The sequence below is a fragment of the Aquarana catesbeiana genome, linkage group LG08, assembly GCF_042186555.1.
Source record: "Aquarana catesbeiana isolate 2022-GZ linkage group LG08, ASM4218655v1, whole genome shotgun sequence".
In the NCBI taxonomy this organism is placed as follows: Eukaryota; Metazoa; Chordata; class Amphibia; order Anura; family Ranidae; genus Aquarana; species Aquarana catesbeiana.
Genome location: NC_133331.1, coordinates 224,530,990 through 224,547,136, shown reverse-complemented (window position 1 = coordinate 224,547,136; position 16,147 = coordinate 224,530,990). Strand labels below are relative to the sequence as shown.

Genomic DNA, 16,147 nt, shown 5'->3' with positions numbered 1-16,147 from the left:
GTCTGTGCGTCCCCATGACCATTTGCCTCCCCAGACCATTACTGACCCACCACTAATCCGATCATGCTGAACAATGTTACAGGCAGCATAACATTCCACACATCTTTCTAGACCCTTTCACGTCTGTCACATGTGCTCAGGGTGAACCTGCTCTCATCTGTGAAAATCACAGGGCAACAGTGGCGGACCTGCCAATTCTGGTGTTCAATGGCAAATGCCAATCAAGCCCCACGGTGTCGGGCAGTGAGCACAGGAACCACTAGAGGACGGCGGGTCCTCATGCCACCCTCATGAAGTCAGTTGATTGCTTGATCAGATACATTCACACCAGTGGCCTGCTGGATGACGTTTTGTAGGGCTCTGACAGTGCTCATGCTGTTACTCCTTGAACAAATGAGCAGATACTGGTCCTGCTGATGGGTTAAGGACTTCTATGGCCCTGTCCAGCTCTCCTAGAGTGACTGCCTGCCTCCTGGAATCTCCTCCATGCTTATGAGACTGTGCTGGGAGACACAGCAATTCTGGCAAAGGAATTGATGTGCCATCCTGGAGGAGTTGGGACTGCCTGTGCAACCTCCTTAGGGTCCAGGTATCGCCTCATGCTACCAGTAGTGATACTGACCCTAGCCAAATGCAAAACTAGTGAAAAACAGTCAGAAGAGGGGAGTAAGGAAAACATTTTAGTGGCCTCCACCTGTAAAACCATTCCTGTTTTGGATGTCGTCTCATTGTTGTCCACCTAATGTACCTGTTAATTTAAATAAACACCAAAGCACCTGAAACTGATTAATAACCCCCTCTGCTACTTAACTGGCCAGATCAATATCCCAGGAGTTTAATTGACTTGATGCTATACTCCGATTAAAGAGTGTTCCTTTAATTTTTTTGAGCAGTCTATATATTTTTTAGTTTTATACATATTTACTAGTGTAAATATTATTGGGTTTTGTATTAGCATTAGTGCTGTAAAAAGTATTCAGGTTAGACAGTAACTAGCCTAGGCAAGTGACATGCATTGGGGGGAGAATGGGGGCCAGCCCCGAAGTTATTTGAACAAAAACAAGAATAAAAACGTGCAAGTGTATGATGAAGGGGGGTGGAGAGGAGGTAACTTGTATTTTAGGATGAAAATCCACTTTAAGCCATTGCATAGATCTTCCCTCACTTCCTGTGGGGTCAATGACAGAGTGAGCAAAATCTTTCCAACAGTGGGACAGGACATAAAAAAATATTTTTTAAACTGCAGCGTGGGAAACGGTGAGGATCCCAAATAAGTTAGTATTGTTGTTTGGGACATTTCAACTTTTGTGTGAAGCTATACCTGACCATTCCAGAAGGTGAGGGGTTTTCCAGATTATGCTTACGGGAAACCTTCTGGATTTTTGCTTTAAACTCCATGTCACCCAATAGGTTAAATGAAGAATTAAAAATCAACACCTTTATATGAATACTGCTTTTCCGGGGTTCCTCTTATGTTCTTGGGAAATGTGTGTATATATATGTATGTATATATGTTCTCACAAAAGAGAGAGAGAGAGAGAGAGAGAGAGAGAGAGAGAGAGAGAGAGAGAGAGAGAGAGAGAGAGATCATTATACAAGAGGCGGTTCCTAATCATAAATTATTTTCCCCTCCCTTCTCCTATTATATTTATGTTTAAGTTTATTTATCTACATATGAAAACACACATGTAAAGCAAACCTCTATGTAAACAAACCTCTATGTAACTATATGTGTCATTTATGGGAGAGGAAATTGAATATGTGTATATTATATATATAATATTGCACCAAAATAATAAAATTCCTTTCTTAATGGGAGTAGTATGCTCTCTCTCTTATGGTTGATTAGCATAATTAAGCATATTCAAATTATTAACTTTAACATATTAGTGTTAACTGGGAGCAGATACATATTTATAAAATTGCTTAGTTTTTATTACCATCTGTTAAGGAATCTAGTATGATGTTTTATCTATTAAGTTGCTATAGTCCCACCGCTGTAACCAATACCTATAAGCATTTTTTACCTTCCCTACCCTTGTGTTCCATCAAGATCTGAGACAGGGAAGGCGCCACAATGACCGCGTCTCTGTTCCCCTATAAACTGGCGAGTTACTAGTGAGTTAGTGGGCATGACCTAAGGAAGGAGGCCATGCCTCCGAAACACATTGTCATGGCAACTGTGTGACGTCCTCATTCTCTTTCCCCCTGTATCCTGCTCGAAGAGCAGTGCCGGCTGAACCGGACGCAAGCGCATAAGGATCTGCACGTCGAGCGTGGTGGTGGATAGCCTCAGATGTGCTGCCAGGATCCAGGCAGTTAGGATCCTGTTGGGAACTTGGTGGTTATAGGAGTGCAGCCACAGTTGAATCCTTATGCTGTATCTTCACACAATGCGAGTTTGACCACTGTAGTGTTTTCAACTTTACCATATTAACCACTAGGCGTCCGCGCTATAGCCGAAAGACTCCAATTGCCGGGAGGGCGTCCCTGGACGTCCTCCTCTTCACTTCCGCAATGCGCGCTCCCGGGAGCGCACATCGGGGAAATTCTGCTCTGGCCGTGTCCCTTGGACACAGCCAGTTACAGATCGCCGTAAACGGCCAACACAGCGGCCGTTTACAGCGCGATCCGAGCTTCCAATGAGAGATGATCTCAAATGTAAACATATGAGATCATCTCTCATTGCCGGCTTTCTCTCCTCACACAGAGACCGTGTGTGAGGAGAGAGAGCGATCTGTGATAACTGTGAGTGAGCTTTTAGTGAAACACCATACAGTGCCCATACAGTGCCACATCAGTGCCACAGTGCTAATTGATGACAATTCCATCTGTCCATCTGTCGTCAGTGCCACCTGTCAGTGTCACCTGCCACATCAGTGCCACCTGTCACATCAGTGCCACCTGTCAGTGTCACCTGCCACATCAGTGCCACCTGTCAGTGTCACCTGCCACATCAGTGTCACGTATCAGTGCAATCTGTCAGTGCCACCTGTCTGTCACCTGCCACATCAGTGTCATCAGTATCACCAGTGTCACCTACCACATTAGTGTCACATATCAGTGTCATCTATCACCAGTACAATCTGCCAGTGTCACGTGTCATCAGTGCCACATATCTGCCATTTTTCATCACTATGTCACAAAGAGTATATTCAGCCGAGGAGGCATATAATATTCTTGCGGTCGACGAGAGCAACGGGGAGCTCTCCGCTTCAGATTCCTATTCAGATTCTGATTCTGACGTGGACTACGAGCCTGTCCTCAGCAGTGGTACACTGACAGCCTCAGAGGAGGATGAGAGTCCGCCCGCCAGACAAAGACGTACTGGTGAGGATGCAGTGCCATCCACCAGCACCGCAGTGCCATCCACCAGCACCGCAGTGCCATCCACCAGCACCGCAGTACCTCGACAAAGGCCACGTACCAGTGGGGTGTCACCTCAGGCCCAAAGGGTTAGGTCCCATGCCAGCCTTCCCTACTCCCTTGAGAACCCCTTATGGCTGCCACCTAATTCAGGAGAAGCTATCATTCCCCCTTTTACTGCCCAGCCAGGAGTCCAGGTGGATACAGAAAATTTTTCACCAATAGATTTTTTTAACCTTATTTTTACTGAGGACATGCTTGCATCGATTGTGGCCCAGTGCAATCTATATGCCCAACAATACATAGCAAGTAACGCAACGTCCTATTATGCCCGTCCCTACGAATGGAGAGCCCTAACAGTGGAGGAGTTTAGAATTTTTTTGGGCCTCACATTCTGTATGGGACTAACCAAAAAAAAATGTATTACGTTCCTATTGGTCTACCCTCCCCATCCACCACATGCCCATCTTTTCCTCTGTAATGCCCAGAACCAGGTATCTCATGATTATGAGATTCCTACACTACAATGACAATACCCAGTGCCCTCCCCGAAATTACCCACATTTTGACAAGCTATATAAAATTCGCCCACTACTAAAATATTTTTCTGATATCTTCCCCCAGTTATTTACCCCAGACCAGCGTGGATAAGTCCCTGGTCAAATTCAGTGGCAGGTTGGGCATAAAACAATTTATTCCCACCAAAAGGGCCCGCTATGGGGTGAAAATGTATAAATTATGCGACCGAGCTACAGGATATACCTATGCCTTCATGGTATATGAAGGGAAGGACACCCAGCTACATCCCCCTAATTGCCCAGAATATATCGGATCGAATGGGAAAGTCGTTTGGGAACTCATAAACCCACTCCTGGAGAAAGGCTACCATCTATATGTGGACAATTTTTATTCTAGTCTGCCCCTGTTCCGAAATCTTCACAGACAGAAGACTCCAGCGTGTGGCACTGTAAGGAAGAACCGGAAGGGCTTTCCTCAAAGCCTCGTGAACAAAAAGCTAAGAGGGGAGATGGCGAGCTTACGTAATGAGGAAATTCTGGCTGTGAAGTGGAGGGACAGAAGGGACGTCTACGTGCTTTCATCAATGTAATCCAAAAGCCAACATGCATCTTTGAATACAACAAGTATATGGGGGGTGTCGACTTCAACGACCAGATGCTCGAACCCTACCTTGCCACGAGAACAACATACCAGTGGTATAAAAAAGTTTCGATTTATTTGTTCAATTTGGCCATATATAACAGCTATGTTATTTATCATAAATCCACTGCAAGCCCCAAATCCTTCCTTGGATACCAGGAGGAAATCACCACTGCCCAAACAGCCCACCAGAAACCATTCGATCCAATGTGATTAGTAGACTCTCCAAACGCCACTTTCCCGAAAAAATCCCCCCCCAGACCAACAGGCCAAAAACGGCAGAAAAAATGCCGGGTGTGCACCAAAGGAGGAGTGAGAAGAGACACTACTTTTTATTGTCCCCAATGTCCTTCCCAACCAGGCCTCTGTATAGTTGACTGTTTCCGCCGTTACAACTTCACTAAATTATTAGTGAAGTATGGTAAACATAACCCTCACTTCCTGCCATTTACCTTCACACCCCTTATGCCTCTGCTTGCTCTGTAACTGACCCTGGCTTGTTTTTCGATCACGCTTCTGCCTACCGATTCTGTTTATATCTCTGCCTGATCTGGAACTGACCCTGGCTTGTTTTTTGACCACGCTTCTGCCTACCGATTCTGTTTATACCTCTGCCTGATCTGGAACTGACCCTGGACTGTTTGACCATCCTTTTTTGCCTGCCTCTTGGACCGATCTTGTACCCTGCCACTGGACTAGTGGGATTCATAACACAGGGGTCTCACATATGTGAGGGGCTCCAGAATTGTTTTTCTGGATGAAGAAAAAATTTTTTTTGTTTTCTCATTCCTAGATTAGGGTCTGGAGACTCGGAGGCTTCAAAGAGATTTGGGTGGGAGAAGCCTCTACTCCTGTCCCCATTCTGTCCTGAACGAGGCCCTACTTCTGCCTGCTGCCTGTAGGACCTATGCCATCATGCCTCTGCCTGTCGCATGAACTGACCACACCACATGGATGGACCATGTTCCTGCCTACTACCAGGATCAATATTTTGGCACTGCTGACAATCTCTGCCTGCACTGACCCTGGACTGTATATGGACAGTATCCCTGCCTGCTGCCTGTACTGACTATGGACAGTGTTCCTGCCTGTTGTCTGGACAATTGCGTTCGCTTTTGCTGACCAAGTCCCTGCCTGCTGCCTGGACCAGTGCTATCCTCCTGTGGACAACTGTGCTACTAAAACCACAGGTAATCTTTTTTTTTACCCTTTGCTCAGCAGAATGTATTTTGGGGTGTAATTCTTGGTATGTGCATGCTATGTGTCCCTAGAACACCTGACGGTGTTCCTTGTATGTGGCCAGGCTGTGTAAAAGTCTTACACATGTGGTATCGCTATACTCAGGAGGAGTAGCAGAATGTATTTTGAGGTGTCATTTTTTGCTATGTACATGCTATGTGTTGGAAATATAAATAAAAAAATGGACATATAAATGGAAATATAAAATATAAATGGACAACTTTGTGTAAAAAAAAAAATGTGTTTTCATTTTTTTCCACATTTTCCAAAAACTTCTGAAAAAAAATGAACCGTTCAAAAGACTCATTATGCCTCATAGATTATACGTTGGGGTGTTAGCTTTCCAAAATGGGGTCATTTTGTGGGCGCTTCTATTGTCCTGGTGCTCCAGGGCCTTCAAAAGTGTAATAGGTGGGTGAGAAATGAGATATGTAATTTATGCTCCTAAAACCCTTGAAGGTGCTATTTCAGTATTGTGCCCCTGTATGTGGCCAGGCTGTGTAAAAGTCTCACACGTGGTATCGCCATACTCAGGAGGAGTAGCAGAATGTATTTTGGGGTGTCATTTTTGCTATGTACATGCTACGTGTTGGAAATATCTTATAAATGGACAACTTTGTGTAAAAAAAAAATGCGTTTTCATTTTTTTCCACATTTTCCAAAAACTTCTGGAAAAAAATGAACCGTTCAAAAGACACATTATGCCTCATAGATTATACGTTGGGGTGTTAGCTTTCCAAAATGGGGTCATTTTGTGGGCGTTTCCATTGTCCTGGTGCTCCAGGGCCTTCAAAAGTGTAATAGGTAGTTAACAAGTTAGATGTGTCATTTATGCTCCTAGAACACTTGATGGTGCTCCCTGCATGTTGGGCCTCTCTATGTGGCTAGGCTGTGAAAAAGTCCCACACATGTGGTATCACCATACTTAGGAGGAGTAGCAGAATGTATTTTGGGGCGTCATTTGTGGTATACACATGCCATGTGAGAGAAATAACCAATTACAATGACAATTTTATGGGAGGAAAAAAAAAAATAAAAAAATCTTCATTTTGCAAAGAATTGTGGGAAAAAATGACAACATCAAAAACCTCACCATGCATCTTACTGAATACCTTGGAATGTCTACTTTCAAAAAAGGGGTCATTTGGGGGGTATTTGTACTGTCCTGACTTGTTCAGGTCACAAGAAATGAGATAGGCCTCCAGTACATCAGGTGTGATCAATTTTTTATGATTTGCACCACAACTTGTAGACTCTATAAATTTCACACAGACCAAATAATATCCACTAATTTTGGTTATTTTTACCAAAGATATGTAGCAGTATAAATTGTGGCCAAAATTTATGAAGAAAAATTAATAATTTGCAAAATTTTATCACAGAAACGAAGAAAAATGCGTTTTTTTTTTCTAAATTTTCGGTCTTTTTTCATTTATAGCGCAAAAAATAAAAAGCCCAGAGGTGATCAAATACCACCAAAAGAAAGCTGTATTTGTATGAAAAAAAGGACACAAAAATAGGATTTTTTAAAACAGCTTACCTGTAAAATCCTTTTCTTTCGAAGGACATCACGGGACACAGAGCCACAGTAATTACTGATGGGTTATATAGGTATCACCGGTGATTGGACACTGGCACACCCTATCAGGAAGTTCAACCCCCTATATAATCCCTCCCCCTTGCAGGGATACCTCAGTTTTATAGCCAAGCAATATAGTGTATTAGAAGAGGGGCGGGACCTCTGTGTCCCGTGATGTCCTTCGAAAGAAAAGGATTTTACAGGTAAGCTGTTTTAAAAAATCCTATTTTCTTTCTCGAACATCACGGGACACAGAGCCACAGTAATTACTGATGGGATGTCCCAGAGCAATGCTACCTGAGGGGGGGGAACCACGACCAAGTAGGGTGCAATCAGACCTGAGGACCCTGTGCCACTGCCTGCAGCACACTACGCCCAAAGGCGATATCCTCATGCCTTCTCACATCCACCTGATAGAATCTGGTGCATGTATGAACTGAAGACCAGGTTGCGGCCTTGCAGATTTGAGCCATAGAGGCCTGGTGATGCACTGCCCAAGAAGCACCAATAGCCCTTGTGGAATGTGCCCTGATCTGAAACGGAGGAATCTTCTGTTTCAAACCGTAAGCTTGAATGATCAACTGTCGAATCCATTTAGAAATGGTAGCTTTTGACGCTGCCTGTCCTCTATTGGGACCCTCTGGCAGCACAAACAAAACATCCGTCTTGCGGATCTGAGCAGTTGCCCCTAGATAGGCCTTAACTGCTCTTACTACATCCAACGAATGTAGAGATCTCTCTTCCGGGGAACAGGGATCTGGAAAAAAGGAAAGTAGAACAATGTCTTGGTTTAAATGAAAATCAGAAACCACCTTCGGTAAAAAACTAGGATGAGGGCGTAGTACCACTCTATCCTTGTGTATAATCAAATAAGGCTCCTTACAGGAAAGAGCTGCTAATTCTGATACTCTTCTAGCAGAAGAGATGGCCACCAGAAAAATTAATTTCCTTGTCAACAAGACCAAAGGAATCTGACTTATTGGTTCAAAAGGCCGTTTCTGTAACACAGCCAGGACCAAATTCAAGTCCCAGGGGTTTAGAGGCGCTTTAACCGGAGGATTAAGACGCATCACCCCCTGCATAAAGTTTCAGACCAAAGAATGTGAAGCAAGTGGCCGCTGAAATAATACTGATAAAGCAGAGACCTGGCCCTTGATGGTACTCAAGGCCAGCTTCATCTCTAATCCCATCTGTAGAAAATCAAGCATTCTACCTATGACATATTTCCTGGGATGCCAACCTCTGGATTCACACCAGGTTATATAAGCCTTCCAGACTCTATGATAAATCATCCTGGAAGCTGGCTTCCTTGCATTAATCAAGGTAGATATGACAGGACCTGAGAGCCCACGACTCTTCAGAACGTGGGTCTCAATAGCCAAACCGTCAAATTTAGCGTTTGTAAGGCAGGATGGAACACTGGACCTTGAGATAACAGGTCTGGGCGTTCCGGTAGTGTCCACGGGGAACCTACAGTCATCCTTACTATTTCTGCATATCAAGTCCTTCTGGGCCAAGCAGGGGCCACCAGAAGTACCGACTTCCTTTCCTGCCTGATCCTGAGAAGGAGTCGTGGTAGTAGCAGAATAGGCGGGAATGCGTAAATCAGTGAGAACCGATGCCACGGAATCACCAACGCATCCGTCCCGCATGCAAGAGGATCTTTTGTCCTTGCCACAAATCTGTCTATCTTTTTGTTGAATCGGGATGCAAAGAGATCTACATCTGGAACGCCCCATCTTTGGCATATGGCCCAAAAGACGTCGGGATGCAGAGACCATTCCCCTGGAAGTAACTGCTGGCGACTTAGATAGTCCGCCTGCCAATTCTCTATTCCCGGGATGAAAACTGCCGATATGCATGGCACATGCATCTCTGCCCAGACTAAGATCTGGTTCACCTCTTTTTGAGCAGCTCGGCTCCGGGTGCCTCCCTGATGATTGACATAAGCCACTGCTGTGGCATTGTCGGACTGGATCCTGACCGGACAACCCTGTAGCCTGATAGTCCAGGCCTTTAGAGCTAGATGTATCGCCCGGATCTCCAGAATGTTGATGGGTAAGGTCCTCTCTGTCTTGGACCATACCCCTTGGACCGCAACCTGTTCCAGAACTGCTCCCCAACCTGACAGACTGGCATCTGTTGTTACCACCGTCTAGGTAACCGGTAGAAAGGATTTCCCCTTCTGCAGGTTTTCGGGTATGAGCCACCAATTGAGGCTCTGACGCACCGCATGCGACAGGTGCATCGGAAAGTCTAATGCCTGAACCTTCTTGTTCCAGGTCGACAGAATACTGTGTTGCAGCATTCTTGAGTGAAACTGAGCATAGGGAACTGCTTCAAATGAAGACACCATCTTCCCTAGTAGCCTCATACAAAGGCGGACTGAGGGACCCTTCTTGGTCCTTACTGTCAGAATCAGCTCTCTCAAAGCAGTGATCTTTGCCTGGGGTAGAAATATTTTCTCCTGGCTTGTATCTATAATCAGACCTAAATACTCCAGTCTTCTTACTGGTTTTAGGAAAGACTTTTCTAAGTTGAGGATCCAACCCAGGTGTTCTAGATACCTGACCGTGGTCCTCAAGTTTCCATTCAAAGAGGCTACCAACCGGTCTATCAAGAGCAGGTCGTCTAGGTATGCTATGACAGCTATACCCTGAGCCCTTAATCTGGCCAGAGGAGGAGCCAAGATCTTTGTGAACACTCGAGGTGCAGTGGCTATCCCGAAAGGCAGAGCCACAAACTGGAAATGGCGCCCTCCTACCTCGAAGCGCAGAAACTTCTGATGAGCAGGAAAAATGGGCACATGCAGATATGCATCTCTGATGTCTATTGATGCCAGAAATTCTCCTCCCTGCAGGGTGGGAACTACTTTTCGAATTGATTCCATGCGGAAGGATTGAATCCTTAGGAATCGGTTCAGATCCCTTAAGTCCAAAATGGGCCTGACATCCCCATTTGGCTTTTGGACCGTAAAAAGGTTGGAATAGAAGCCCAATCCCTGGTCCTTTGCGGGAACTATCATAATGACCTCCTGCGACAAAAGTCGCTCTAACGCTAGAAGGAGCGACTGCTTCTTCTCTGGGTCTCTGGGAACATTTGATCTGAGGAACCGAGGAGAAGGGAATTCCTGAAACTCTAGCTTGTACCCTAAGGTTACCGTGGAGATTACCCATCTGTCCTGGAAGTCCTCGTGCCAGAGCTCTGAGAACTGTCGCAGTCTTCCCCCCACTCGAGTGAGCGGGGGCGCCCCCTCATGCAGAGGTCTTAGTGTTTTGCCTAGTAGGCTTCTTTCCCCAGGACTTCTTTTGTCCCTGGGGTTGACTCTTGTCTCTGGACCCCGATGGAGGCGGCCCTCGAGACTGCCTGGAGGCTGAAGCCCCCGGCGCTGGGGAAAGAGTCCGTTTGAAAAAGGGACGCTTACTCTTCTTCTTGACAGGTAAGAGAGTGCTTTCCCCACAAGAGATTCTCTTGATATAGTTATCCAAGTCCTCTCCAAACAACCTTGCACCACGAAATGGAAACCTAGCCAGTAGCTTCTTACATGGTGCTTCGGCTGACCAATTTTTCAACCATAGGATTCTACGTATATGCACCAACCCCAGTGAAAGACGGGAGGTTTGCACGATAGAATCTCTAATGGCGTCAACCACAAAGCATAAGGCCGCTGGAAGGTTAGCAAACCCCTGGGCCTGCTGTTCAGGTAATACTTTGATGACCTGCTTAACATGGTCTCTTAAGTATTGACAGACTCCAATCGCTGCTACTGCAGGTTGGGCCACTGATCCTGCTAAGGAGAAAACATCCTTCAATAGGGATTCCATCCTTTTATCTACAGGATCCCTGAGCATCTGAGCATTGTCTACAGGACAAGTCAGGCTATTATTTACGGAGGAAATGGCGGCATCAATAGCCAGTATTCCCCACATTTTAATAAACTTTTCTTCCATCGGATAAAGTGTTGAAAACTTTCTCGGCGGAAAAAAACGTTTGTCTGGGTGATCCCACTCAGAATAAATGAGCTTTTTTTTTAAAGTATGAACAGGAAAAGCATGTGCTGCTTGGAAAGGTTTCAGTGACCCCAAAGCAGAAGAGGATTCTTTAGCAGTTTCAGGTATGGGCAACTTAAATGTGGAGCGGACCAATCCAGTGAGGATCTGCACTAAGACTTTCTCCTCTTGGGAAGTCGCAGAGGGTCCCTCTCCACCTGATTCCCCTGAAGAGGAATCATCCATCCCATCCCGATCCTCTGAAAGGGATTCATCTCCTTTATCCCAGAGCTCCTCTGTCTGAGGGTCTTGGGGAACAGAGGAAAGCCTAGTGCGTTTTCTTCCACTTAGTGAAGACGTAATCACGGCCATTAATCTTTCCTCTAGACCATTAATGGTTGAGGAAAAAACCTCTTGTGTAATATATACAGGGGCTGAAGTGCCAGAGGCAGGTGTAGTCCCTGACCCCGATGGCTCTCCCCGGCTAGCCGTCCCTGGCCCATCTTTAGGGGGGGAGGATGCTGCCGACAGGGGGCCCTCAGAACCTGAACGAGATCCCCTAGTGTCTCTGGTTCCTGGGGTGCTTGAACCTCTTCTACCCATAGTGCAAAGCAACAAGGTGTGAGGTATACAAATGAACACTGCCCGCTGAGCGATGTAGTCTGGCTAAAAGCCTTGCTACCCAATGCTCAGTCTGGTGTTACTTCAGTAAATGCTGCCTAGGAGAATGCCTGTGTCCCACCTTACATGCGACCGTCAGCTCTGTGTCTCTCAGAAGGCTGAGTGCACCTGTACAGAGTGCCTTTAATAGCCTGCAGCTGGCCTGAGTGGGAGTCTAAGCACTCTGTGCTGACGTCCCGCCCCCTCCTCTACCATCCCCCCCCCTCGAGTTTTGAAAAAAACGAGCGCTTCCCGCACTGCCGACTCTCCTGTCATTCTTCTGGAGAAAGGCTGGGGATGGGGGGGGGGGGGAGGGAGGCTGGTAACAAGATCTGCCTGAACGGCTATCTTCAGAGATGGTGGCCATTAGGCCGCAGAGCCCGGGTGGTATAACCACTTTCTAGACCCCTGTGGCCCCTCTCTAGCCTGGGGGGGAACATTCAAACATGAGAAATCCCCCCTTCCACCTTACCTGTTTGCAGCCTGCTTGAGACGCTGGGACATAATCAGCGATTACAACACCTGAGACAGACAGTCAGCATATGCAGGTTTGTGCTCTTGGCAGCCCCCGGTGGTTACAATAGGCATAGCATGCATTTACCTTAAAGGAGAAAAGCCACTAGAACTCAAAAATTCTGTGGAATCTCCTCTTACCTTATCCAGCTGCAGGGTGCTGTTTACACAGACCCAATCTTCACCTCTCACGGTGGGCTCCGTTTGAAAAAACCGTCAGAGACTGGGGCCCCCTACGAATAGGGGGATCCAACAGTTCTGGGACCGTAAAGCACCTCGCCAGAAATTAGGAAGTTTAAAGCCATTTTCTGATCTGCGGGGTCCAGCTCTCTAAAAAGAGAAGCATTACGGGTAAAACCTTGTTTCTTCGGACACGGGGCCCGGGTACCATTCAATTCGGCCATGAAAAGACACTTTGAACGGATCCGGTTCGCCTGGCTTGCCCCAGTATAGGATCTTAGGATATTCCCTTTGGAGCTCAGCACAGGACATCTTTACACGTCCATCACCTAAGACACTGCGTAAAAACTGAGGTATCCCTGCAAGGGGGAGGGATTATATAGGGGGTTGAACTTCCTGATAGGTATTACTGGTGATTGGACACTGGCACACCCTATATAACCCATCAGTAATTACTGTGGCTCTGTGTCCCGTGATGTTCGAGAAAGAAATTAATTTGGGTACAGTATTACATGACTGAGTAATTGTCATTCAAAGTGTGAGAGCGCTGAAAGCTGAAAATTGGTCTGGTCACGAAGGGGGTTTAAGTGCCCAGTTGTCAAGTGGTTAAAGCCAAGTTACACTAGGGTGGCTTTGCACTCTCTCTTCATTTGTGTTTGGTCACCAGAACTAGAAGTGAAATGGGAAAAAGATCCCTGTGGATGTCTAAAGAGAACAAAAAAATGTATATTGGGTCCAGCTAGACATTATCCCTGTCACCACAAGATCAACTTTTTAAAAAATATTTTGTGTAAAACAATGAGCTTACTTTATAGATCCTTGTAAACTTACTTTATGTATCTTTATAACATTGTATACTCAATAAACTTCTTTTGACAAGGAAAAAATATTTTGTACGTGTTAAATTAGTATTAGCATTTCTGGCCTAAAAATTATAATTTACACTGCACAGCTGTTTATCAAACAATATTTTTATTACAGTTCATTCAGGCAAACACAAGCCTTTTTATTGTTACGTACGCTCTGGTATGTAAAAGTGATCAGACAACTTCTACATTAAAGAGCTGAGCCGAAAGATCAAATTTTTAACAGGTATATTCCTACTGCAATGACGTGGTACATATCTTTAGCAGCCTTAAGCCCCATACACACTATCAGATTTTCTGCTGATTTTGTCTTCAGAGTTACCAAAACCATGTGATGCAAAAGGTTTGACCTCATATTATATGGTTTTGGCAAATGTGAAGGAAAAAAAAAAATCAGCAGAAAATCTGATAGTGTGTATGGGGCTTAAAGGCCAAAAGTAAATCAGACTGCATGTAAATAGTGCACCTAACTCTTTGCATCCAATCTATCGCTTCTCTATCAGCTTAATAAAACATATTATTGTGAAATGTCAGGTCACCTTTGCTAAAATATAGAAGCCTGGAGGTAATAAGGATTAATCAGAGGTCATTTAACTTTCACAACTTACACTGCTCTCTCAATTGCACCAACTTCATTGGACATCCCAAGCCCATAGTAACACAATGCTCCAAGACCAACGGCAGCACCTCCAGCGACAATTAATTTACCTGTTGCATCAACTGAAAGACAAGAAAGAAATATATCTGAACTCAGTGTTAAAAGATGTTTCTTAAGTTATAAATTCAGACAGGGGATGGAAAAGAAAAAAAAAAAAAAAAAAGATTTTAACAGGATGATTTCCCCTAGCAATTCTAGGAGAACGAAGCATATAGTAAGCTCACTTAACAATTCTGTCACTAATGGGCATCCAGGGCAGAAGTACACAAAAACCATCACTTCCGCTCTATGTTCCAGACACCAGAACCACAACCACTCTCTATCGTGTTTAGTCAGTAGGGGCACCTGCCTTGCATTGTTGGGGCTGTTAGAAGCACAGCTGGGCAGGAGCCTCCCCTGCTTCTGCATTGTCCAGCCATGTCCTGCACTTTGTAGCAGAGGTGGGGGACTCGAGTCACATGACTTGACTCGAGTCGGACTCGAGTCACCTGTTTGAGGACTTGCGACTTGCTTGACAAAATTAAATAAATGACTCGACTTGACTTTGACTTGCCACTAATGACTTGCGACTTGACTTTGACTTGCAATGACTTGGCACCACCAGTGCTGTGTCTTGGCCTAGGCAAAAGCCGCCCCCCCACAAAAGAAAGCTCCCCCGAGTCCCGGCTTCTGCCCCCACAAATACAGCTTGCTAACATTGTGGGCGGGGATCGCATAGGTGTCCGCGAGCGGCGCTTGCAGTGTTCGCGGCCGCCGCAGACTTTTTTTTTAATTTGCTGATGACTGCGCTGCAGTCTCTCCTCCTAGGCTGTACAGGTCTCTGTATTCCGTCCGGCCAGGCCGCGGCACCGCCCCCCCTCCTGCTGCGGAGTGATCTCTGAGGGAGGGGCTGGGCTTCTGTGCAAGTGTGCAGAGCCAGCAGCGTGAGTCGCGGGTCTCAAGGGGGGGGGGAGGAAGAAGGAACTGGAAGTTGCCCAAGGAGCCAGCCAAGCCTAGCCGACTGACTGAATCTGAGTGGAGTCCAGTCCAGCAGCCATAGAGTAAGTCATGGCAGACTATTATTCTTCTACTGAGGGGGCACTGGAGCAGGGACAGTCACACGACTCAGGGAGGAACTGGTCTGAGAATGGGGGTCAGTGCAGTGGTCGTCGCAGCACAGAAGAAAAAGCACAGAGCCAGAAGCCGAGGAGGAGGAAACAGATTTGCAGAAGCTGCAGGTTTGTTTGATGCAGTGCCAAGCAAATGCTTCCCTGAAAACTTCCCTGCAAACTTTGCAGGGAAGCATTAGCTTGCTTGGCACTGCATCAAACAGACCTGCAGCTTCTGCAAATCTGCACTAGTGATGTAGCAGCTAGCAGGGCCCTGGGCGCAGGGCCCTGGCCAGTGGCCTGTACTGATGATTGCAGGATGCAGATATGATTGCAGATGCAATCAATCATCAATATCATTGCACATGCTAAAACTATGAAACCTAGGTAGGTACAAACCTTCTTTCCTTGTTTTCTCCTCCTCCTCGGCTCTGTGCTTTTTTTCTCCTGCGCTGCGACGGCCACTGCACGGACCCTCAGTCCCAGACCAGTTCTCCCCTGAGTCCTTCACTAATTAACTATTACTTGTGCGAAGTACAAAGTGCTCAACGTGAATATTACATAAAAATCATATTGCTGAATTAAGTTCTCCATGCGTACTACAAACTCATTAAACAGTCCACATCCAGTGAAAGTTCATGTACTGCAGTGCTCCATGCATGCTGAAATCAATGCAAACTTTAGCACTGGTCACTGTATTGGTGTCACTGGTGCCCAAAAAGTGTCACTACGAGTCACTAATGTAATATTCTAATCTGGAATGATAAACGTGTCACTGTTTTAAACAAGGTTAGGTTAGGACCGTATATATATAATACATAAAAAATAGTTCTGTAAGTACTAGTGTACTA

The 16,147-nt window shown here is 45.7% G+C and overlaps 1 protein-coding gene across 3 annotated transcripts in view; it reads right to left on the bottom strand.

The window, feature by feature from the left end:
- GHITM (growth hormone inducible transmembrane protein) overlaps window positions 1–16,147 on the bottom strand; it is a 107,213-nt gene that overhangs the window by 34,339 nt on the left and 56,727 nt on the right. For all 3 annotated transcript variants that reach the window (XM_073596891.1, XM_073596890.1, XM_073596892.1), the window contains exon 4: window positions 14,159–14,270. In XM_073596891.1, the coding sequence (XP_073452992.1) occupies window positions 14,159–14,270 (112 nt within the window). The remainder of the gene's footprint in view (window positions 1–14,158; window positions 14,271–16,147) is intronic.